The 23,971-nt window shown below is 38.7% G+C and overlaps 1 protein-coding gene across 1 annotated transcript in view; it reads right to left on the reverse strand.

The window, feature by feature from the left end:
• The window catches only part of ELL2 (elongation factor for RNA polymerase II 2), a 92,997-nt gene that overhangs the window by 54,819 nt on the left and 14,207 nt on the right, over nucleotides 1-23,971 (reverse strand). The window contains exon 2 of the mRNA XM_066381878.1: nucleotides 18,046-18,093. Within this exon, the coding sequence (XP_066237975.1) occupies nucleotides 18,046-18,093 (48 nt within the window). The remainder of the gene's footprint in view (nucleotides 1-18,045; nucleotides 18,094-23,971) is intronic.

Consider the following 23,971-nt stretch of genomic DNA (forward strand, 5'->3'; position numbering starts at 1 on the left):
TATGGCCTTAAGTTGAGAAATGTTCCCCCTATGCCTTTTTGAATTTTTATCATAAAAAGATGTTGAATTTTGTCAAATGCCTTTAGTGCATCTATTGAGATGATTATATGACTTTTTTGCTTCATTTTGTTAATGTGGTGTATCACACTGACTAATTTGTACATGTTAAAAACCATTTTACATCCATGGAATAAATCCCACTTGATCATGATGTATGCTCCTTTTACTGTATCGTTGAATTCAGTTTGCTAATATTTTGGTTGAAGACTTTTGCATCTATGTTCATCAGGGAAATTGGCCTATAATTTTATTTTCTTTTTCTTTTCTTTTAGTTTTTTATTAAGTGAGAGATGGGGAGGCGGGGAGGGAGGCAGAGAGACAGACTCCTGCATGTGCCCTGACTGGGATCCATCCACCTGGTAAACCCCCTAGCAGGCATCCCCAAACTACGGCCTGAGGCTGCATGCAGCCCCCTGAGGCCATTTATCTGGCCCCCCGCCGCACTTCTGGAAGGGGCACCTCTTTCATTGGTGGTCAGTGAGAGAAGCACTGTATGTGGTGGCCCTTCAATGGTCTGAGGGACAGTGAACTGGCCCCCTGTGTAAAAAGTTTGGGGACCCCTGCTACAGGGCAATGCTCTGGCTATCTGGGGCTGCTACTCTGTTGCTTGGCAGTCAAGCTATTTCAGTACCTGAGGCTAAGCCAAGGAGCCATCCTCAGTGCCCAGGGCCAACTTGCTTGGACCATTTGATCCATGGCTGAGAGGGGAAGAGAGAGGGAGGGGGAGAAGGAGAAGAGGTGGAGAAGCAGATGGTCATTTCTGTGTTCCCTGACTGGGAATCAAACCCAGGACTTCCACATGCCAGGCCAATGCTCTAGTACTGAGACAACTGGCCAGGGCCTATAATTTTCTTTTATCATGGAACGATTGTCTAGTTTTAGTATCAAGGTAATGTTGCCTTCATAAAATGAATTTGGAGTTCTTATCTCTTGTATTTTTTGGAAGAGTATGAGAAGAACTGGTATCAATTCTTCTCTGGATGTTTGGTAGAATTCACCAGTGAAGCCATCTGGCTGTAGACTTTTGTTGAAAGGTTCTTGATTACTGATTCAATCTTGATAGTACGTTTCTAGGAATTTATCCATTTCTTCTAACTTGTCCAATTTCTTATCACACAGTTGTTCATAGTAGCCTCTTATGATCCTTTGTATTTCTGTGATGTTGGCTGTAACAAGTCTTTCTGATTTATTTTGAGTCTTCTCTTTTTTTCTTGGTGAGTCTAGCTAATGGTTTGTCAGTTTTATTTATCATTTCAGATAATCAGCTCTTAGTTTTCTTGATCTTTTTTTTTTAATTTTTTTTTCTTATTCCTTGATCTTTTTTATTGTTATTTTACTCTATTTTTTTAAACTGATTTTACATAGAGAGAAGGGGGAGAGAAACATGATTTATTGTTCCACTTATTTATGCATTCGTTGGTTGATTTTTCTATGTGTCCTGACCAGGAATTGAACCTGCAACCTTGGTGTAGGCCTTGGTGACGTACCTGACCAGGGCCTATTTCATTTATTTCTCCTCTAACCTTTGTTATTTCCTTCCACTAATTTTGAGCTTTGTTGGCTTGTGTTTTAGTTCCTTCAGATATAAAGTTAGGTTTATTAGGCACATTGTTTTTTGTTGTTTCTTGAGGTAGGTATTTATTGCTATGAACTTTCCCCTTAGAACTGCAGCATTCCATAAATTTTATTATATTTACATTAGTCTTAAGGTATTTTCATTTCTCTTTTGACTTCTTTGACCAACTGGTTGTTCAGTAGGATGTTATTAACCTCTGTGTATTAGTGAATTTTCCATTTTTCGTCATGTAATTAATTTCTAGTTTCATACCATTGTAGTTGGAAAAAATGCTGAGCATAATTTCAATTTTCTTAAGGCGTATTTGTGGCCTAGCATGAGGAAAATGTTCCAAATACACTTGAAAAGAATGTGTATTCTGTTGCTCTGAGATGGAATGTTCTGCAAATATCTGTTAAGTACACCTGGTCTAATGTGTCCTTTAAGACTGATTTTCTTGCCTGACCTGTGGTGGCGCAGTGGATAAAGCGTCAACCTGGAAACGCTGAGGTTGCCAGTTCAAAACCCTGGGCTTGCCTGGTCAAGGCACATACGGGAGTTGATGCTTCCTATTCCTCCCCCTTCTCTCTCTCTCTCTCTCTCTCTCTCTCTCCCCTCTCTATAATGAATAAATAAAAAATCTAAAAAGACTGATTTTCTTAATTGGATTTCTGTGTGAATAATCTATCCATTGATATAAGTAAGGTATTATAAAGTTCCCTTACAACTATTGTATTGTCTATTTCTCATTTATGTATATTAATATTTCCTTTATATATTTATGTGCTCCAATATTGGGTAAATATTTACAAATATATCTTCATGTTGGATTTAGTCCTTTGTTTTTACATATACATAATGCCCTTCTTTGTCTCTCAACACAGTCTTTGTTTTAAGGTCTATTTTTTTCTAAGTACAGCTACTACAGCTTTCTTTTGGTTCCCATTTACATGGAATATCTTTTTCCATCCATTCACTTTCAGTATCTCTGTGTTATAACATCTGACGTGAGTCTCTTATAAACAGAATATAGATAGGTGTTGTTTTTAATTCAGTCATCCACTTTATGTCTTTTGAATGAAAAAGACATTAATGAAAAATAAATTAAATAAAGAAATTAAAGAATACAAATTAAACCTGATAATCTATATTCATGGATTGGAAGAATATTGTCAAAATGCCTAACCTAAACTACTTAAAGCAATAGCAATACCAATTAAATATAATCCTTATCAAAATCCAATGGTATTTTTCACAGAAATTAAACAATACTAAAATTTGTATGAAACATATAAAAAAACAAAACAAAACTGAATAACTAAAGCAATCTGAATAATAAAAAATGCTGGTAGCATCATGCTCCCTGATTTCAAACTATATTACAAAGCTATAGGAACTAAAATAGCATGGTACTGGCATAAAAACAGACATATAGATCAATGGAATAGACTAGAGAGAACAGAAACAAATCCATGCATATATGGCCAATTCATTTAAGACAAAGGAGCTAAGAATCTATAATAAGTAAAAGTATAGTCTCTTTAATAAATGATGGGAAAATTGGAGGGTCACATGTAAAACAATGAAACTGGACCACTGTCTTACACCACATACAAAAATGAACTCAATGGATTAAAGGCTTGAATAAAAGAACTAAAACAGTCTAACCAGGTGGTGGCACAGTGGATATAGCATTGGATTGGGACACAGAGGATCCTGGTTCAAAACCGGGAGGTTTCTGGCTTGAGTGCTGGCTCATCTGGCTTGAGTGCGGGCTCACCAGCTTGAGTGCAGGGTTGCTGACTTGAGCATGGGATCATAGATGTGACTCCATGGTCACTGGCTTGAGCAAGGGGTCACTCGCTCTGCTGCAGCCCCTTGGTCAAGGAACATATGAGAAAGCAATCAATGAACAACTAAGGTGCCACAACGAAGAATTGATGCTTCTCATCTCTCTCCCTTCCTGTCTGTCTGTCTCTCTGTCTGTCACCCCCCCCCCCCAAAAAAAAAAAAAAGAACTAAAACAATGTAACTCCTAGAAGAAAACACAGGTGGTAGACTCCTTGACATAGGTCTTGGTAATTTGTTTAATCTGATACCAAAAGCAAAAGCAACAAAAGCAAGTGGGACTACATTAAACTAAAAAGCTTCTGCACAGAAAGAAAACCGTCATCAAAATTGAAAGGCAACCTACTGGATGTGGGAGAATACTTGCAAATCATGCACTTGATAAGTGGCTAATATCCAAAATATATAAAGAGGTCAAAGAATTCATACAATAGCAACTCAACAGCAAACAAACAAACAAAACCCCCCAAACAATCAATTAAAAAATGGCCACAGAATCCAAACCGACATTTTCCCAAAGACATACAGAAAGCCAACAGGTGCATTAAAAGATACTCGATCATCAGGGAATTTAAAATCAAAACCACAATGAGATATCAGTTCACAACTGTGAAATGGTTGTCATCAAAAAGATGAAAAATAACAAACTTTGACAAGGATGTGAAGAAAAGGAAACCCTTATGCACTGTTGGTGAGAAAATAAATTGGTACAGCAACTATGGAAAACAGAATAGAGGTTTCTAAAAATTTAAAAGAGCTATCATATGATCCAGCATTTCCACTTCTGGGCATTTATCCAAAAGAAAACACCCCTATGTTCACTGCAGCAGTTTTCTACAATAGCCAAGATATGGAAACAACCTAAGTGTCCCTCAGTGAATGAATAAAGGAATTGTGGTATGTGTGTGTGTGTTTGTGTGAGTGCGCGCACGCGTGTGTATACAAACACATCATTAATGGACTTCAAAGGCATTATGCTGAGTGAAATAAGCCAGACAGAGAAAGATAAATACCATATCTCTCTTTAATGTGGAATTAATATATATTTTTAGTAATAATCGTTCCTGTCTATTTATAATATTCTGATATTTCTCACATTTTAAAAGAGACTTCTCTTCATTCTACTCTCCCACTATTAGGCTGCCAGTGATTTTTAAACAGTTATCTCTGAACTGATCATCTTAATAAAAAAAAATCTTACATGCTTTTTATAGTTTTTAACCTTGTCTACTTGGATTTTATACAGATAATGACAAATTTGCTTCCCCTTATCTATTATCCATTGCTTTTATTTCATTTCCTTTCGGTGACATTACTGAGAATTCTCAGAACAATGTTAAACTATAGATGTGATAGTGGGCATGTGTATTTTTTTTTTTTTTTTTGTATTTTTCCGAACCTGGAAACGGGGAGGCAGTCAGACAGACTCCCACATGCGCCAGACCGGGATCCACCTGGCATGCCCACCAGGGGGCAATGCTCTGCCCATCTGGGGCTTCACTCTGCCGCAATCAGAGCCATTCTAGCGCCTGAGGCAGAGGCCACAGAGCCAACCTCAGCACCCCAGCACTTTGCTCCAGTGGAGCCTTGGCTGCGGGAGGGGAAGAGAGAGACAGAGAGGAAGGGGGGGGGGGTGGAGAAGCAGATGGGCACCTCTCCTGTGTGCCCTGGCTGGGAATCGAACCCGGGACTCCTGCACGCCAGGCCGACGTTCTACCACTGAGCCAACCGGCCAGGGCCAGCATGTGTATTTTATTGCTAACATTAATAAGGATATTTCTATTGTTTTATCACAAGGTATAGTAAGTGGCTATTAGTTTGACAAAGATATTTTTTTTTTTTTGTATTTTTCTGAAGCTGGAAACTGGGAGAAACAGTCAGACAGACTCCCGCATGCACCCGACCAGGATCCACCCAGCACGCCCACCAGGGGCGATGCTCTGCCCACCAGGGGGTGATGCTCTGCCCCTCTGGGGCGTCGCTCTGCCGCGACAAGAGCCACTCTAGCACCTGGGGCAGAGGCCAAGGAGCCATCCCCAGCGCCCGGGCCATCTTTGCTCCAATGGAGCCTTGGTGCGGGAGGGGAAGAGAGAGACAGAGAGGAAGGGGGGAGGGAGGGTGGAGAAGCAAATGGGCGCTTCTCCTGTGTGCCCTGGCCGGGAATCGAACCCGGGTCCCCCGCACGCCAGGTTGACGCTCTACCGCTGAGCAAACCGGCCAGGGATATTTTTCATCATGTTAAGGAAGAACTGTTCTTTCTATTATCTACTTATCTGAAGTTTTAATCCAGATTTAATACTGAATTTTTATTCAATGCCTTTTTGGCATCTACCTGGTTTTTCTCATTTAACCCATGAAGATGACAAATTATACTTAAAGTTTATCACAATAAAAACAAACTTTAATTTATGTAATATTTGTTTCTACAAAACAAATATAGCTTGATAGTTATAAAGCTTGATGACATAATGAGCATCTGTGAACTCACTGCCCAGCTTAAGAAACAAAACAGCAAAATATTTCTACACATCTGCTCCTCTTCTATCCTGCCTGCCATTCTCTATCAAAGGTAACAATTTTTCTTTTTTGATTCTCATTCATTTTTTAAAATTAATTTTATCATGTGTATATACCTATATAACATATCCTTTGATCTTGCCTGTTATTAAACTTTATAAAAATACACACTATATATAGTATATGCCCACTTAGAGTTTTACTGCCATGTTGTACGAAGCTCGAACCCACTGTCCTTCACTATTGTGTGCTTTCCACTAGCCACAGTTTATCTCTATTATACTGCCATTGCTTTTTAAAAAAATTTTCAATTGATTTGAGAGAGCGAGAGAGAGGGAGGAAGAGAGAGAGAGAGAGAGAGAGAGAGAGAGAGAGAAGCATCAACTTGTTGTTCCACTTAGCTGTTCCATCTAGTTGTGTATTTACTGACTGCTTCTCATACATGCCCTGACAGGGAATCAAACAGACAACCTCTGCATGATGATTTATCCACTGAGCCACCCGGCCGAGCTAGCCTGCCATTGTTCTTAATTAGTGTGAAAACCTATGGCAAAAGGAGCTATAAATTCCCTAAAATCAGTAATTAAAAGTACCAACACTCAAAAGTGTTCACAAATAAACCAGTATTCTTGATAGTTGGAAAAAACCCAAAATCTTAAATATAGCTTTTTACCAGAATTCTTTCTGTACTCTCTTCTCACTGCTAGACTTCCAAGTATAATTAAATCATATTAAATGTCCTTTGGATTTGCCTTTTGAAAACCCTTTTGTTCCAAATCCCCATGCCTTCTGGACAGCTCCATCTTGATAGAATGAGGTGTGGTGTATTATCTGAACACCTGTACAGCATGTCCGAAACCAAACACACCCCATGTCTCCTGCCTCAATCTGTTCTTTCATCTATTTCAGATCTTGAATAATGGCCTCACCATCCAACCAAACGCTTGTCATATATATAGAGCCATACTCGACTCCTCCCTTTCCTTCCTCTGGATAAACATGTTAAATTGCAAAGCAGACTACATGACTCCCTGACTAACATTTTAATTTTAATTTCATTTTCTTTTTCTAAAATTTTTAAATAAATGATAATATCCTGCAGTGTTTTTTAAACCATACCTTCTGATCCATTGGAAGGTCATGACATTAGTTTAGTGGGCTGTGACCAGGCTTCTTTTAAAATGAAATAAAATAGAAAATATGAATACATTGATGAGGGATACATTTTGTGTGTTAACCTCTTGTTTTAGTTATGCGAAAGTGTACACCTGTATGTGTAAAATTTCACAATGTAAAATGTTTTTTCTTATCATGAATTCTTAATGTGTTTGAAGGCATCTATCTACTGAAAGTAGTTTTTCCTATTGGAGAGGTCAGAGGTCCCCTTTCAGAAAATGATGAAAGTTATGAACCTTCTCCTGAGAAAAGAATGTACATATACTGTACCTATACCCATGATATTCTTATCATAGTGCACCTAGCTATCATAAGAAAACCTAGTGGAAAAATTTTGAAGTCTAGATTTCCAGATTTCATCATAGACCACCAGGGAGATTTGATAGATGAGAAGCACTCATCTCTGAGGTGAAATTCAAATTCCTTAAGAAGGTGGGAATATTTGCTGTACCTGCTTACTGCTTTGCTCATGCTACAAAGCATTTTCCTCCTTTGATCTGCCCATTCCTGGTAGCACTTCTAACCTTAGCTCGATCATTACTTCTTCTCTAGACCTTCCTGACCTCCCTCTGCCCCTTGTTACTGAGGTCCTCAACAAATGTTCATGTGAATGTAATAGTGAATCAAGTGCTCAGGAAACATTTACTACAGGCAGGTGGATCAGTACCGTGATAAGAACAGGCTCTATAATCAGGTGCCTAGATTTGAGTGCAGGTTCCCTTACTCTAATTTATGTGAGCTGTAACAAGTAATTCAACTTGAGAGCCATAGTTTATACATCAGCAAAACAGGAGTATCTGTTTTATACAGCATTCTCATGAGGATTAAATCAGAATAATATATGTAAAGTGCTTAGTAAATGATTTTTAGCATGTAATACTTTATAAATTTTAGCTGTGATTATTGACAAGTAATTGGAATTTACATACAAAATAACAGAATAGATAATTGTGCATTTATGCTAAATATAGTACTAATCATAAGACTAATTTAAAAGATTGAAAATTCTTAGCCTAATAAGGACCAATTCATTAGCCTCAAAGCAAGACTGTGGACTTTTCAAATCTTTAAGTCAGGAACCTTTTTATTCTAAACTTACTTTCAAAACAAGTTACCTTTGTAAGTTAAGGTTTTTATCCTAAAAACAAATTTGAGAACATTTTAGTTCTACATTCTTGTTCCTTCCACTTTAAATCACAATTCAAGAATGGTTATAAACATGTACCTTCCCTAAAATAAGTGTGTGTGTGTGTATGTGTATCCCTTTAAATTCTCCATATTAACATACTGAGCTAAGAAGAAGTAGGCTAATTAAGAGGGGATTCAGGAAATAAAACTTTTGAAGAGATTCTATTTAGATAAAATCTAAGCCCTGGCTGGTTGGCTCAGAGGTAGAGCGTCGGCCTGGTGTGTGGGGGACCCAGGTTCGATTCCCGGCCAGGGCACATAGGAGAAGCGCCCATTTGCTTCTCCACCCCCCCCTCCTTCCTTTCTGTCTTTCTCTTCCCCTCCCGCAGCCAAGGCTCCATTGGAGCAAAGATGGCCCGGGCGCTGGGGATGGCTCCTCGGCCTCTGCCCCAGGCGCTAGAGTGGCTCTGGTCGCAGCAGAGCAACGCCCCAGAGGGGCAGAGCGTCACCCCCTGGTGGGCGTGCCGGGTGGATCCCAGTCAGGCGCATGCGGGAGTCTGTCTGACTGTCTCTCCCCGTTTCCAGCTTCAGAAAAATACAAAAAATAAATAAATAAAAAATAAATTAAAAAAAAAAAAGATAAAATCTTTTTGCAAAACATAGGAGCTCTCTACTTTTTTTTTTTAATTTTTATTTATTTTTTATTTATTCCATTTTTTAGAGAGGAGAGGGAGAGAGAGAGAGAGGAGAGAGAGAGAGAAGGGGGAGGAGCTGGAAGCACCAACTCCCATATGTGCCTTGACCAGGCAAGCCCAGGGTTTCGAACCGGCGACCTCAGCATTTCCAAGTCGACGCTTTATCCACTGGGCCACCACAGGTCAGGCGGAGCTCTCTACTTCTAATGCACTGCTATAGTTTGTTGACTCTCAGATGCCAGCAACTGTAAAACTATTCATGATTTTATGTACCACTACACAATATAAAATGCTGACAAACTATGACACAATACTAAGATGCCATTGATAGAGATGTATTCCAATTCTAAAGACATTCAATGTTAAAAATAAAACACACCTTGAAATCAACAGCATATAGCATTTGTGTGGTGGTAAATATTATCTAAAATAAGATCTTGGGCAGGAACATATTCTGCTAAATTGTTTTTCCTGCTTTAAATTTTTATTTCTTTTTAAGAAATTTCTTATAAGCTCATCTTGTATGCCTTATACATAGTAATAAGACAGAAGATATTTAAATAATGCTCATGGTTCAAATTTAGCTGTAAGAATCACAGGTGTTAAGAATGATAAAAAAGATTATCTAAGTTTAAATTAGTGCTATTAAAATGACAATGTCTGTAACATAAATGACTCAACTTGACAAGTTTCAGTTTTAAATGGGAAACAAAAAAAGCAAAGCCATCAGTGGCAGATTTTATTGGCAAACAGATGCCAGTTAGAAACAAGAACTGGTATTTCAAGGTCCTATTTACCTCTGTCTATACATTGCTTACCGTGGTGCCTGGTACACACAGAGTATTCATAAATGCTTACTGAATGAAGATAGTAAGCTTAGCTCACTGCTAAAAATGCAATTTATGGTACTAGTGGCAGCTGCAGATTTCAATAATAGTTGCAGGTGCTGCTTTCCAAAGTGACCACAGTTTGGTGAAGGGCAGGCAGAGCAGGATGGTTTCACCTTCAATGCCTGTTCCTGATCATGTTTTGGGAGGCTTGATCTCCTGGTAGCCTACACTGGAGCCTGTGTGAGGCTGTGGTCAACGAGTACTTTGAAATAGTTTCCCCAGGTACCACAAACACACAGAGTCAGCCTCCCAACCTCCACCATTCTGTACTCTTCCAGGGCAGGGGTGGACTGGGTCCCCTTTATGTCATTGGTGCCTGGCTGAGGTGTGAAGACATGGATGGTGAATTTAGTCTGTTCTCCTTATTGAGAAACCTTGTAGCTAGTTCTTACTCAGAAAGAAAAGAAGGGCAGAGTAGTGTGGCAAAATGAAATAGAGAAGTTGGTCAATTTACAATAGCTTCAAATTATAATTTAATTATTGTTTGAGATAATGTAGGTTTCCAGCATGTCAGCCCATTCTCCTGCCACATAAGCTTTTACATATATGTGTATAATATACATGTTATATATTTTACATTAAATTATAATATATAAAATAATCATTGATATATATCAAAGTAAACTCTTTCAAATTAGGTAATTTACTATTGTATTAATACTTTATAAATTAACATGTGGTTAAAGCATTATGATTCAACACAAATATTAAAATGTTATTTACACGTCAGCCACCATAATATTAAAAAAATTAAAACCAAACTACCATTACAAAAGGATATAATTTTACATCCTTCTAGTATTAATTACACTCAGAGCAGGGTGTATAAAGGTAGTTGTAAGTCAGCAACCTTTGAGCAGACTGACTAAACACAACTGTTAGCAAAACCAGTGGGCTTGCCAAACCAAAACAGCAGGGAGAGCAGTCCGAGTGCAGGCATATCATCTAAGAACCAATGGCAGCGCTGGGGATTTATTTTTATCCCTACTGCTGTTTCAAACAGAAAGTTATCTTTGCTTCCCAGGTATCAAGTAGGTTAGAGAAGGGCAGTCTGCAGAAAGCATTTGCAGGTGGGCTGAAATTGCCTACTAATTTCATATACTGTATAATTTAGTTTTTCAGACCTAATCTTCTCCCTAGCCTACAAAAAGAAAATAAACAATTTAAGAAAAATTCAAAATGTGTTGCTAAGTTTGGAAGTTAAAAGAAAAAAAAAAGAAAGAGAAGAAAAATCCAACCTCTGTTCTTTAGAGTTAATGACTCCACTGCAAGAGTTTTAAAGCACTATTCAATCAAGTCTTTAAAGTTAGCAGTTAAATGCAATTAAATCTTAAGTCACTGTGCCTTTTAGGAAGACATGCATTTAAAACTTGTTTTACTGGCTATTCCTTGTTTATTCTAGGAAAAGTGTGTGTGACTAAGTATTTTTTAGGAGACACTACATAGTACTTAGAGGAAATATTTTCTATTTTTCAGTCCTTTTCTTAAAAAAATTTCTAAATTATATATGCAAAACTAATTTCTATTTTCTAAAGCCTCAGGAAGTAAGCTAAGTCTGAAGTAAGCAATTAAATTAGAAAGAATTTTGGAACAAAGTCCTCATAACAAATACTAAGTTAATAATACCGGGTCTGGAATCTCCTTTACTGTGACAACGTTAACACTATTTCTCATTGCCCTGGGGCAATCGATCCCTGACCGAGTCCGGAGCTGCAGGGAAGTCCACTTTGCAAGGCTGCCACACACCAGCAGATGTGGCCCCTATTTTCTACAAAAAAACCTTGCCAATTTAGATTTTATCTGAATTATAAACATACCACAGATCTACCTTTTTGTGTATGTCTGTGTACATGGATTTTAATAAGCTTTCTGGAATTTTACATACCTACTGCCAGGATATAATATTTTGGATTTACTCAAACCTCTGTTTAAAACGCCGACTCATAGCAATCAGAAATATGCACATAAGCCCTGTTCCTAACAGTTCCCTGTTTCTAAAGTTCTTAGTGGAGGGTTCTGGATAAGCTCTACTTTATTAACTCTTTTCTGAGCATTAGTTTTTATGTTTGTTTGTCAGACTGAGTGCCCATGTCTCAACCATCCCTGTATTTGCATACTAAGCACATGGCACTGGTAAGGGCTAAAAGAATTCACAATAAGTAAGAAACAAGCAGAAGCATAACATTATCAGCACATCCATTGATAATAGTTTATTATAAACTATAATACTGTTAGTAGATAACTTCATTAGTTACAACTGCCATTACCTTAAAATACTGAGCTAACTTGCTTCCAGTACCTCTCCTTTTAAAGCTGTGCAGTAGAGTGGGGTGAATTTTCCCCTGGCCATGTGGAGACCTAGAGTATGGTAACAGCTTCGCCTCCAAAAAGAAACTTTCAACAAACATAAGAATATAGGGTTTAGTTTTTAAAACTGCACTGGGATACACTCTTTGGAAAAAATTTCACCTGCCACATTTTCGGTATATTTCAGTTGAAATATAAGCGAAAGAACTACTCTGATTTGTTTAAAGCTTACCTGACAATAAAGATAGCGCTTTTGGAAACCGGGAGCATTACACCAATGCACCCCTCTGAATGTTGTTAACTTGAACACCTTTAGTACTGTAGCCCATGCAAATCTCACCAGATGCTCTTGTTCAATTAAAATAGTCTATAGAAATGTATAATCCTAGTAAACCTTGAGTTAAAGAGCATCATAGGTATGCATTTGAGCTATGAGGATAATTAGTTGACCCATACTCTTCAGAGAAATCAACAAGGCATTTTTGGCTGATTTATGTAGCTCCTGATATTCATGAGTTTAGAAATCACAGTCAACTGCTCTTACAGGTATTTCCTCCTCTTCCTAAATTCATAAAATGGCTTCAATGACCATTCAATTTTCTGAGCACCTTCTTCCTCTAAAAAAAGGGGGTGAGATGAGTTACAAAAGATGCAATTTACATTTTTTATGATATAAAAGCTGCTGCTCAATTGTAATGATAAAAATCGAGGCAATCAATGCTTCTCAGAATTTTTACTCTTTAACAGCATACTGCCATACTTTAATGTTCCAGTAAGCATTTATTTAGAAGAAAATTTCAACCTAAGAGAGCATGTTGAGGCATAAAAGTAAATATGCTTAAAAGCTAACCTGCCAAGACCCAAATTCTGACCTTCTAAAGACATTACTGAGGGGGAAATAGCCTATAATTACAATAGTAATAAGCGACCAAAACAGCATAACCATGCAGACCTCGGCATCAGGGAAACAGGATATAATTTTAACACCAATGTTCACTCTTAAAATAATATTTTAACAATCCTTCAGTTATGCTTCAAATATGCCTACATATGACATTATCATGATAGTTGTATATTTTCAGTCACATTTGATATAGAAACTGTAAATTTGTTCAATTTTCCAAATCCTTTCTAGGAAAGCTTTCAAAGTTTCTGAAACACTGTATTAAAAGACAACTAAAACTTCTTGTTAGTAATAAGTATCTTTTGTGGGAAATCTAAATTTTAAATCTTCCATTTTAAATTCCTAAACATTTTCCACATAGGAAAACTGTAAGCATACTTCTTAAGAGTTTCTAAAGCAATGAGCACAGGCAATGTTAAATTATCATGCTGCTTTAGAAAAACAGAGGAGCACTGCGCAGAAGACCCTCACATTTGTGGCCCTGTGTATTTCCCGTGGGCTGTGCCAACCCACTCTCTCCCTTGTAATGACTCTTTGTTTTTACAAGTCCCCAAGGGCTGGTGAGAGCTGGGCAAAGAGGAGGGTGGGGGAGGTGGAATGCAGCTGCAGGCTCTGAAACAATGCTGAGTCCATACATTTTGTTCCCAGTTAGAATAATGAAAAGGGGACAGCAGTGGGGGTGGAGGGGTCAAGGAGACAGAACCCAGAGTAAGCAAGGTAGGGCCACAAATCCCAGCTGTCAGTCCGCAGCTTCCTTCCCACCCACTCTTCCTCCACCTTCTCCTCTACCAAACCCAATAACCATTCATTTCAGTCAACAGCTTATCTGTTAAAATTCAAACACCCATTAAGACTTAAACCAGTCATTATATCCAAATTACTTTTATCAGTGAATTTTACTCAGGCTAGGATGAAGTAGGAAAAGAGCTGGAATACACGAGACAGAAAAGCTTGGGAGAGGTAAGGAGATTCAGAAAAGTATGTTCAAGGTTTCAAATATACGCTGCCTGCTTTGCAACAGTACCTGCGACCTGGGGCAACTGGTATGCCAGAGAAACCGTATTCCTTAAGACTGATAAAAGCTGCATATGCCTGCATGAATCAAGAGTTTGAAAATCTGTGCATGCTGATTCCTCATCACTCAGTCTAACCTGGTGGCCCTAAGAAAATGTTCTTCACTTGCATTGCCCTGGCCTCTACGTCTCAACACACAGAGAGAGAGAGAGAGAGAGAGAGAGAGAGATGGAATTAAGGGAAGAAGCAGACCCCAAACAAAGTGACATCTGCTAGTAAGGGAAAATCAGTTCAAAGCGTAGGCTCCTCTTGTAGGCCCTCTCTCCCTGGTAACTGTGGACCGAAAAAGGGCCACATAGTAAACCTGACAAGCTCAGGGGAGGCCAGCATAGTGGGCCTTTTAAACGCTGAGACCTAAGTAACCACATAGGATGATCTGAAATAAAAATTTTCTAGCTAAAAGCAACTCATGGCAGGCAGTCATGTCCTAGGCCTGTACCTTTCTTGATAAAGGTCAATCTTTCCCTTAACTGAGCCTGTCTATTGTCTTTTTGCATCAACAAAAGCACACCTTTGGAATGTCAGGGTAATTTCCTTTTCCAGACCCCTCAGGACACAATCCCACCATAGAAGGAGATCACTGTTATTGTTATTGGGTTGTTAACTATCCTATAGTTACCTATGTAAAGGAAGTGTCTATTCCTTTAACTTTTTATCCAATCCCAGAGATTTCCCTGCTTTGCTTTCTCCCACCTCCCTAGTCTATCACTAATGAATTTCATGTAACCACCTTTTTGTCTTCCCCTTTGATTCATGTGTAAAACTGCCATTTTCCAGACCATTTTCTCAATCTGTTGAAATTTTCCTTCCAGGTAATTGTCATCAGTTTGGCTCAAATAAATTCATAACAATGTTTACAGGTTTGGAAGTTTCTTATGTCAACATGTCCCTTTACTGAATCCATGGAGCTCTCCAGGGTGCATGGACTCGGGATGCCTCTAGAACAGGGGTCGGGAACCTTTTTGGCTAAGAGAGCCATGAACGCCACATATTTTAAAATGTAATTCCATGAGAGCCATACAACGACCTGTGTACATTACACATTATCCAATAAAAATTTGGTGTTGTCCCGGAGGATAGCTGTGATTGGCTCCAGCCACCCGCAACCATGAACATGAGCGGTAGGAAATGAATGGATTGTAATACATGAGAATGTTTTATATTTTTAACGTTATTATTTTTTTTATTAAAGATTTGTCTGCGAGCCAGATGCAGCCATCAAAAGAGCCACATCTGGCTCGTGAGCCACAGGTTCCCGATCCCAGCTCTAGAACATCCCTACAGGTATTATTAACCCTTTGAGTAGTGAGTTTTTTTCATGCTCACTGACCCCCGGGAGTATTTTTTTTTCAAAAAATGAAATTAATTCCAGTTACAATTTTATTAACTTAAAATTATGTTTGTTTGATAAGCAATTTATGGACAGAAGAAGAACACACATTTGTTTTTGTTTTTTTTGTATTTTTCTGGAGTTGGAAATGGGGAGGCAGTCAGACAGACTCCCGCATGTGCCTGACCGGGATCCACCCAGCATGCCCACCAGGGGGCGATGCTCTGCCCATCTGGGGCGTTGCTCTGTTGCAACCAGAGCCATTCTAGCGCCTGAGGCAGAGGCCACAGAGCCATCCTCAGTGCCCGGGCCAACTTTGCTCCAATGGAGCCTTGGCTACAGGAGGGGAAGAGAGAGACAGCGAGGAAGGAGAGGGGGAGGGGTGAAGAAGCAGATGGGCGCTTCTCTTGTGAACCCTGGCTGGGAATCAAACCCGGGACTCCTGCACACCAGGCCGACGCTCTACCACTGAGCCAACCGGCCAGGGCCGACATTTGCTTTTTTTAAATGTTGCCTTACACATTTTTAAAATAAAAATTTCTGTACAATTGTACTCTGGATGGTCAGGAGGTACGAGGACGTACATGAACGTTTGTACTACTCAAAGGGTTAATGCTTGGCCCTGGCCGGTTGGCTCAGCGGTAGAGTGTCGGCCTGGTGTGCGGGGGACCCGGGTTCGATTCCCGGCCGGGGCACATAGGAGAGGCGCCCGTTTGCTTCTCCACCCCCTCCCTCCTTCCTCTCTGTTTCTCTCTTCCCCTCCTGCAGCCGGGGCTCCATTGGAGCAGGAATGGTCCGGGCGCTGGGGATGGCTCCTTGGCCTCTGCCCCAGGCGCTGGAGTGGCTCTGGTTGCGGCGAAGTGATGCCCCAGAGGGGCAGAGCATCGTCCCCTGGTGGGCAGAGCGTCGCCCCTGGTGGGCGTGCCGGGTGGATCCCGGTCAGGCGCATGCGGGAGTCTGTCTGACTGTCTCTCCCCGTTTCCAGCTTCAGAAAAATACAAAAGGGTTAATGCCATCAAAATTTTACCAAAAATACAAGAAGCCTTAAGTAAACAACCAAAACTAACATCTCAAAAAATAGTATCAGCATGAGCTAAAGACTACTTCAAAAGCTATAAAACAAAATTCAGGAGACCCTTGTTTCAATTAGGATACCATTCATGAACACCCAGTAACTGGGAAAGAAAAAAAAAAAAAAAACTTCCTTGTAAAGCAATCATGTAAAAAAGCTCCTCACCAGACACAAACACCTCCTTCATTACACAAGATTTAAAGGAATTCTAGTTGGTGTTGAATGATATAATTAGTCTCTTGACTCCTTAAATGTTTTCAAGTTATAAAGTTTAGAAAGATTATTTATTTACATTGAATTTTTGCATTTTGTGACATAAAAAATCACCAGTATGTAAATTGATAATAACCAGAAATACCCAACTCCCTTTTCTCTATCACTCTAAAATCTATTTCCAGTTACTCCAACTCTCCATACTACAGCCAGTATGCAGAAACAAATTCGAAAATGCATATTAATTTAGGTGAAGGAATGACTGAGTCTATTTATTAATAATACTACCAGTAATAATTAAATAATATTGACACTACTGTAAAGTTTATCATATACTATAAACACAATTCACAAGTGCATTTTTCTAGGAGTTATCATTTATTATATTTTTAAATGCAGCAATAAAATAGACAAAACCCTTTGTTTATTGTGTAATGGAAAACTCCATTTTATACATTTCATTTCCTAGTATGTACAATCAAAGAAATTAAATAGTATAGTTGTTAATAAAAACAACAAAAATATAATCAGAACTTTCCTGAAATTATGGTAAACAAAACATTCTCATAATACTTTGATGTATGTTACAATTCAATAAAATGGCTAAAAAAAGCTATTACCGCCTGACCAGCTAGTGGCGCAGCGGATAGAGCATTGACCTGGGATGCAGAGGACCCAGGTTAGAAACCCCAAGTTCCCTCGCTTGAACGCGGCTCATCCAGCTTGAGCGTGAGCTCACCAGCTTGAATGTGGGGTCACTGGCTTGAGTGTGGGATCATAGACATAATCACATGGTCACTGGTTTGAAGCCCAAGGTTGCTGGCTTGAGAAAGGGTCAATGGCTTGGCTGGAGCCCCCAGGGTCAAGGCACATAGGAGAAGCAATCAATGAACAACTAAGGTGCTGCAAAGAAGAATTGATGCTTCTCATCTCTCTCCCTTGCTGTTTGTCCCTATCTCTCTCTCTCTGCCTCTCTCACAAAAAACAAAATAAAACAAACAAACAAAAAAAACCCCAAAAAACAATTACCCATGATTTGGAAAAAATTACTGTCACTAAGTATATTATTTTTTAATAAATTTTTATAAAGTTTATTATTTTTTAAATAAATCAAGAAAAGATAATTCAAGTGTCTTAAAGATGTCAGAAATTTCATATTTAGTCACAAAGTTCACAAAATATGGGAAACATTACATTAAGAGGCACAGGTGAAAACAAATTTTAAGAGTTAAATATAATAGTATGTGATGTTCTTGTTAAATCAATGAGTACTCACCCCTTGGGGACCTTGAAACTGAATTGAAGGTCGAAAAGGAATTAAATTCTGTTTAAAAAAAACACATGAAAAACAAACAGGTCAAACTTGATTACTGTGACACAGAATTAAATGTTTAAACTTTAAATCTGTGCATTTGGTCAGCACTACAGCCTACAAATACATCTTTTCATTATATACTTAGATTTACATGTCATTATATTAAGATGCCTTCATGAACAGAATTGCTCTACTGACATGTCTCTGAATCACACAACGAAAGGTATCTTTTGGCAGTGTAGTTAATCGGGTTTTTGAAAATGACCGACGATTTGGCATAAATGAGATTCAGCTTTACAATGAAAAAACATACTGTTGCTTAGTTTCTTCAGATGATTTTAAAAGGGGTAAGGAGAGGGAAGAGATAATTGGGGGAACTTCGCAAAACTCTCATAGGATACTAAAAATAAAATTAAAGAAATATTTGAAAATTAAAGAAATACAAAATTAAAGTATATATTTGAGATTGAACTATGGTTTCCACTTACTCACATTTGACCAGAGATTAGTTTTTAGTTAAGGGCAAACAGGTTACCAATTTTCTCACAAGATTCTCACTAGAGTAGTACAATTTCTAGAATAAAATTTTGTTTTATTATGAGCTCTCATAGTTTTAATATTTTTAGAAAACCTATAATTGCAAATATCTACCATAGTGTCCAACATGATTTCCTGTATCTAAAGTCACAAGTAGGTTTTTTTTTGGGAATGCTTTTCCAAATTGCTAACAGAAACTCACAGAAAAATCAAATTTGGGTAACATTTAAGAATAACACATTAGCCCTGGCCGGTTGGCTCAGCGGTAGAGCGTCGGCCTAGCATGTGGAGGACCTGGGGTTCAATTTCCGGCCAGGGCACATAGGAGAAGCGCCCATTTGCTTCTCCACCCCTCCGCCGCGCCTTCCTCTCTGTCTCTCTCTTCCCCTTCCGTAGCCAAGGCTCCATTGGAGCAAAAATGGCCCGAGCGCTGGGGATGGCTCTGTGGCCTCTGCCTCAGGCGCTAGAGTGGCTCTGGTTGCAACATGGCGACGTCCAGGATGGGCAGAGCATCGACCCCTGGTGGGCGTGCCGGGTGGATCCCGGTGGGGCGCATGCGGGAGTCTGTCTGACTGTCTCTCCCTGTTTCCAGCTTCAGAAAAATGCAAAAAAAAAAAAAAAAAAAGAATAACACATTAGCCTGACCAGGTGGTGGCGCAGTGTCAGACTGGGATGTCAGACTGGGACGTGGGGGACCCAGGTTCAAAACCCCGAGGTTGCCAGCTTGAGCATGGGATTGTTGGCTTAAACTTGGGATCACTGTCTTGAGCATGGGTTCATAGACATGACCCCATGGTTGCTGGCTTGAAGCCAAGATTGCTGGCTTAAGCAAGGGGTCACTTGCTCTGCTGTAGCCTCCCGGTCAAAACACATATGAGAAGCAATCAATGAACAACTAAGATGCCGCAACGAAGAACTGATGCTTCTCATCTCTCTCCCTTCCTGTCTGTGTCTGTTCCTTTCTCTGACTCTGCCTATATAAAAAAAAAAGAGAGAGAGAATAACACATCAACTTGTAAACTACTCGTGACACCCTTACATTCAAATTCCATGCACAGAAACAGAAACAGTGGTTGCTGGTCATCTCTATCTCCACTAAAAACAGAGGCAGGCACCATGCTCTTCCCTTCAGCCACTGCACATTACCTACTACCTTAAGTTACTTTCCAAACCTTCTCTGCAGATTTCAAAGTTTACTAATTGGGATTACAATAAACCAGGGGTCCCCAAACTACTGCCCGCAGGCTGCATGCGGCCCCCTGAGGCCATTTATCCGGCCTCCGCTGCACTTTCGGAGGAGCACCTCTTTCATTGGTGGTCAGTGAGAGGAGCATAGTTCCCATTGAAATACTGGTCAGTTGTTGATTTAAATTTACTTGTTCTTGCCTGACCTGTGGTGGCACAGTGGATAAAGCGTTGACCTGGAAATGCTGAGGTCGCCGGTTCGAAACCCTGGGCTTGCCTGGTCAAGGCACATATGGGAGTTGATGCTTCCTGCTCCTCCCCCCCTTCTCTCTCTCTGTCTCTCTCTCTCTTCTCTCTCTCTCTCTCCTTTCTAAAAATGAATAAATAAAATTAAAAAAAAAAAAAATTTACTTGTTCTTTATTTTAAATATTGTATTTGTTCCCGTTTTGTTTTTTTACTTTAAAATAAGATATGTGCAGTGTACATAGGGATTTGTTCATAGTTTTTTTATAGTCCGGCCCTCCAACGGTCTGAGGGACAGTGAACTGGCCCCTGTGTAAAAAGTTTGGGGACCCCTGCAATAAATTACAGAGAATGGATGAAAAGGATGAGTATTTCCGAAAAGATAGGTCATTTGAATATAAAATCACATGGCAGCATTAACCATTCTATTATTATTTATATAAATAGATAAACATCTTGAAAAAAATTATAAATACTGTTATCATTGCTTTACTACCCTAAAATGATCATTTAACTTTAGACTTATCAGCAGGCTTAAAGTATTACTTGTAACAAATTCATTTCTTGGTGTGTGAGAGTGGATTTTTAAAAAAGAGAAGATAAAAGGGTAATGATTGAAATTTTATAATAATTTTTAGTAGTCATTCATTCTAATTCATGATCTTTTATGAAAATATAAAATATAGAGTAATACTGGAATTTCCTTAGAGAGAGAAAACCCTACCTAAACCCACCTTCCATAGTTAAACTTCTTCCGGAAGCAATGGCAGCCTGCCTGCAGAAGCCCAGGGAGCCCCCCTTCCTGTAGGACTAAGGTAGACGTACAAGTTGGGTAACACAGGTCCAGGCTCCAGTTTTCATAATATTGCCATCAGCCTTGACTCCTGGCTGTCCCTTCAAATCACAAACATTGAACATCTCTGAGGCTGGTTACATTTTCCTCCCTTACTTACTCCTTGAAACTCAGAAGCTATCTCTTCAGCTCACCACTGGAATTTGAAATTCTCTATTAAGTTTATCTATTCTTCCCACTGGAATTTGAAATTCTCTATTAAGTTTATCTATTCTTCCTGGTCAAACAAATGCTAACTTCTCTCAATTTTCAAATTGCTCAATTGTCCACTGGATATCACTGCTTCCTTACACTTAGAGACACCAGCTCTCCTAGCTGGGCCTTTGACATGATAAACAATTGGAGGCTCTTCTAATTTTTGGAATAAGAAAGTGAGTTGCTGAAAAAAGTGTTTCAGGGAAAGTAGCTCTTTCAGTCCTGTGAAAGAATGAAGGAGATGGACGGAAAGAATCAGTGATCAGCTCCAGGAAATATTGTGGTGGTAAGGCCCTAAATTAGTATGTGACTTCATCTGGAGCAAACAGGAGTTGGTGGACAAAGCAGACATTCCCAAGGAAGAACTATAAAATGTGCCGAAACCTTGAATACCAGGCACCAAAGAAAAATGAGGCAGATGTGGCTTCAGGGCTCCCAATCATCATTTCTGGCCAGTCAGTGCCCAAATTTCTCATATTATGCTCTTAGTCTCTACTTTGAAAACCTCTGCCTATTTCAGGCCTCTATCACCAAGCACCTTGATAAAGGCTTTTTCTCCCTTACTTGAAGTCCTTGCAAGTGCTGTTCATCATTCAAATAGCTAGCAGAAGCTCTCTCAGGCGCCCCTCTCAGCATGTTACACAACTTGCAGTGAGTGCGTTCCATCAAAGCAAAGCAAACTCCTCCACATAGAAAACAGATAGGCCATCTACAGGACCAACCAATTTCATCTTCCATTTTCTCCAAACTGGCTCAGCCATGTTAAACTTTTTTGTGTGTGTTTCGTAAACATTTTCTTCTCTATTTCTATCTCCCTTCCTGTTTCTTCAACCTGGCATACCTTCCCAAACACATTTTGCCAATCTGTGCTAATCACTCACTTAACATTCAAGTTTAATTTCTTCAGCTAGGCCTTCCTTTGGATCTATCAGGAATGCAAGGCTCAATGTTTTTAATGACTCCAAGGCAGGTAAATGTGAGAGACAGGGTGTAAAGCAACAAGGAGTAGTGAATACCTGGAGAATAAATGCCCAACCCAGAAAGGATTCAAATTTTTAAAAGTTAAATCTCTTTCAGGCCCAACAAAACACTGCTGCCACCACTGAGTTAACTCCCGTTAACTGTTGTTTTTGCAGATACCTGTGTCATGATTCTAGTACATTGGGGGTATATTTTTTCATAGGTTGTCTTACTCCTAGTTGTTATGATAAAGAGGAGTCTAATACACATTTAACTTTATACAAGTATTTATCTATATTATGCTCAGCTAAAAATATTACTTGGTCATGTTCTCTTTATATATGCAGTACACAGTACATACACACATTATATACTTTACAGATTATTATTCAGGGTTGTATAGACAAAACAGCACAACTATGCTTTATATCAGTTTAGAAGCTTTCAAGTGTAATTCTGACTTTATCCAGTTTTTGCCTCATCACCTGAATTTAGAACCTAATCTCCTGATGTGCTTGCTTAATTCTATTTGTATTGCTTGATTCCTCAACAAAAATGGTAATTTTTGTTTACATAATTTTGTAATGCACAGAACGTTTTTATACCAATTGTCTAAGTGAGCTACCCCAAACCAGCCCTGGGTGGTAAGAAAACGTCATTTTTCCCCATTTCAGAGGGGGAAGTAAATGAGCCTCCAGCAGCTAAAGTGTGTTGCTCAGGACCCTCATGCTAATGATGAACAGAACTGGACCTCAATTCCAGCCATCTGAATGCCAAATACAGAACCCGTTCTTTTTCTTGCCTCTATAGCAGGTTAGCTCGTAGTGTTGATGCTTAAAAACCCTTAAATATTCATTCAGTTCTTCTGGCATTTTGTTTCCAAATAAAATGAATTTCATAAAATTATTACAATTTACAAAGTTCAGTTTCTGATTAAAAAATAATAATACGTTTTTGTTTTTTCTGTAATGACCATGTATAAAAAGGAATATCTATAAATATTTGTGCTAGAATTTTTTTAAAAAAAAATAATAAAAATCTCATCTATGGAATAGTTGTGAGTGCTTATTCAAACTGGACAAACTAAGATCACTGTTACTAAAAAAAAACTTTTAAGATATCTGACAACCTAGAAGAGAAAGATAAATAAGAGACCCTTAAATGCTTTATTAATTTTAACCCCAATTTTAGATAAGATGCTACTAAAAAAAAAGTTACTAAGCATAGTCTTGAATGCTTTTAAAAAATGCAAAAGGTAGCTCTAGAACTCTATTCTACTTGTTATGCATCTGACCACTGTGTTAATGGGAGAGCTACCAGAAAAAAGCTTAAAGTCAGTATCAATATAAGCAAATGATCAATGTTAGTTTTTTTAACTAAATGTTTTTAAGCCTAAGTTCAACTGAACCTAAACTCACTGTATATTTTTTAAATGCAGTTTTAAAGGGTTGTGTAATTATAGGTGGCCAAATATAATGTGACATGTTTTAAAATAATATTTAACTCATTAAGTACATTCCCCTTGCAAATGAGTTTCAATAAGGCTTCAACTTTTGATTTTCAGCCTTAATTAAATATTTATACCAAGTAGCTCTTTTAAAAATCAAGAAACTCTAGGGTTTAACTGAAGAGTAGTTGGCTAAGATCTAAGTAAGATTGTGATTTGGTATCTTCATCCAGACAAGAAACAATGCAGTCTGGAACTGCCTAGGAAACTCCTTTTTGACAAATGCTTCAAAAACCTGATAAAAGTGATGTTTTGCAGTCAAGAGGCTCCGTTAAATTTTCAGTCCATTCACTGATTTTAGAGCTCCTTGAATTAACCCTGTATTCTCTTAGAAAATATAGGGCATTCTTAAGCATAGAATAAAAGTGTAGGCAATATTAAAATGCTCAAAAGTTTGATTATATTC

This window comes from Saccopteryx leptura, chromosome 4, assembly GCF_036850995.1.
Source record: "Saccopteryx leptura isolate mSacLep1 chromosome 4, mSacLep1_pri_phased_curated, whole genome shotgun sequence".
NCBI classification, from domain to species: Eukaryota; Metazoa; Chordata; class Mammalia; order Chiroptera; family Emballonuridae; genus Saccopteryx; species Saccopteryx leptura.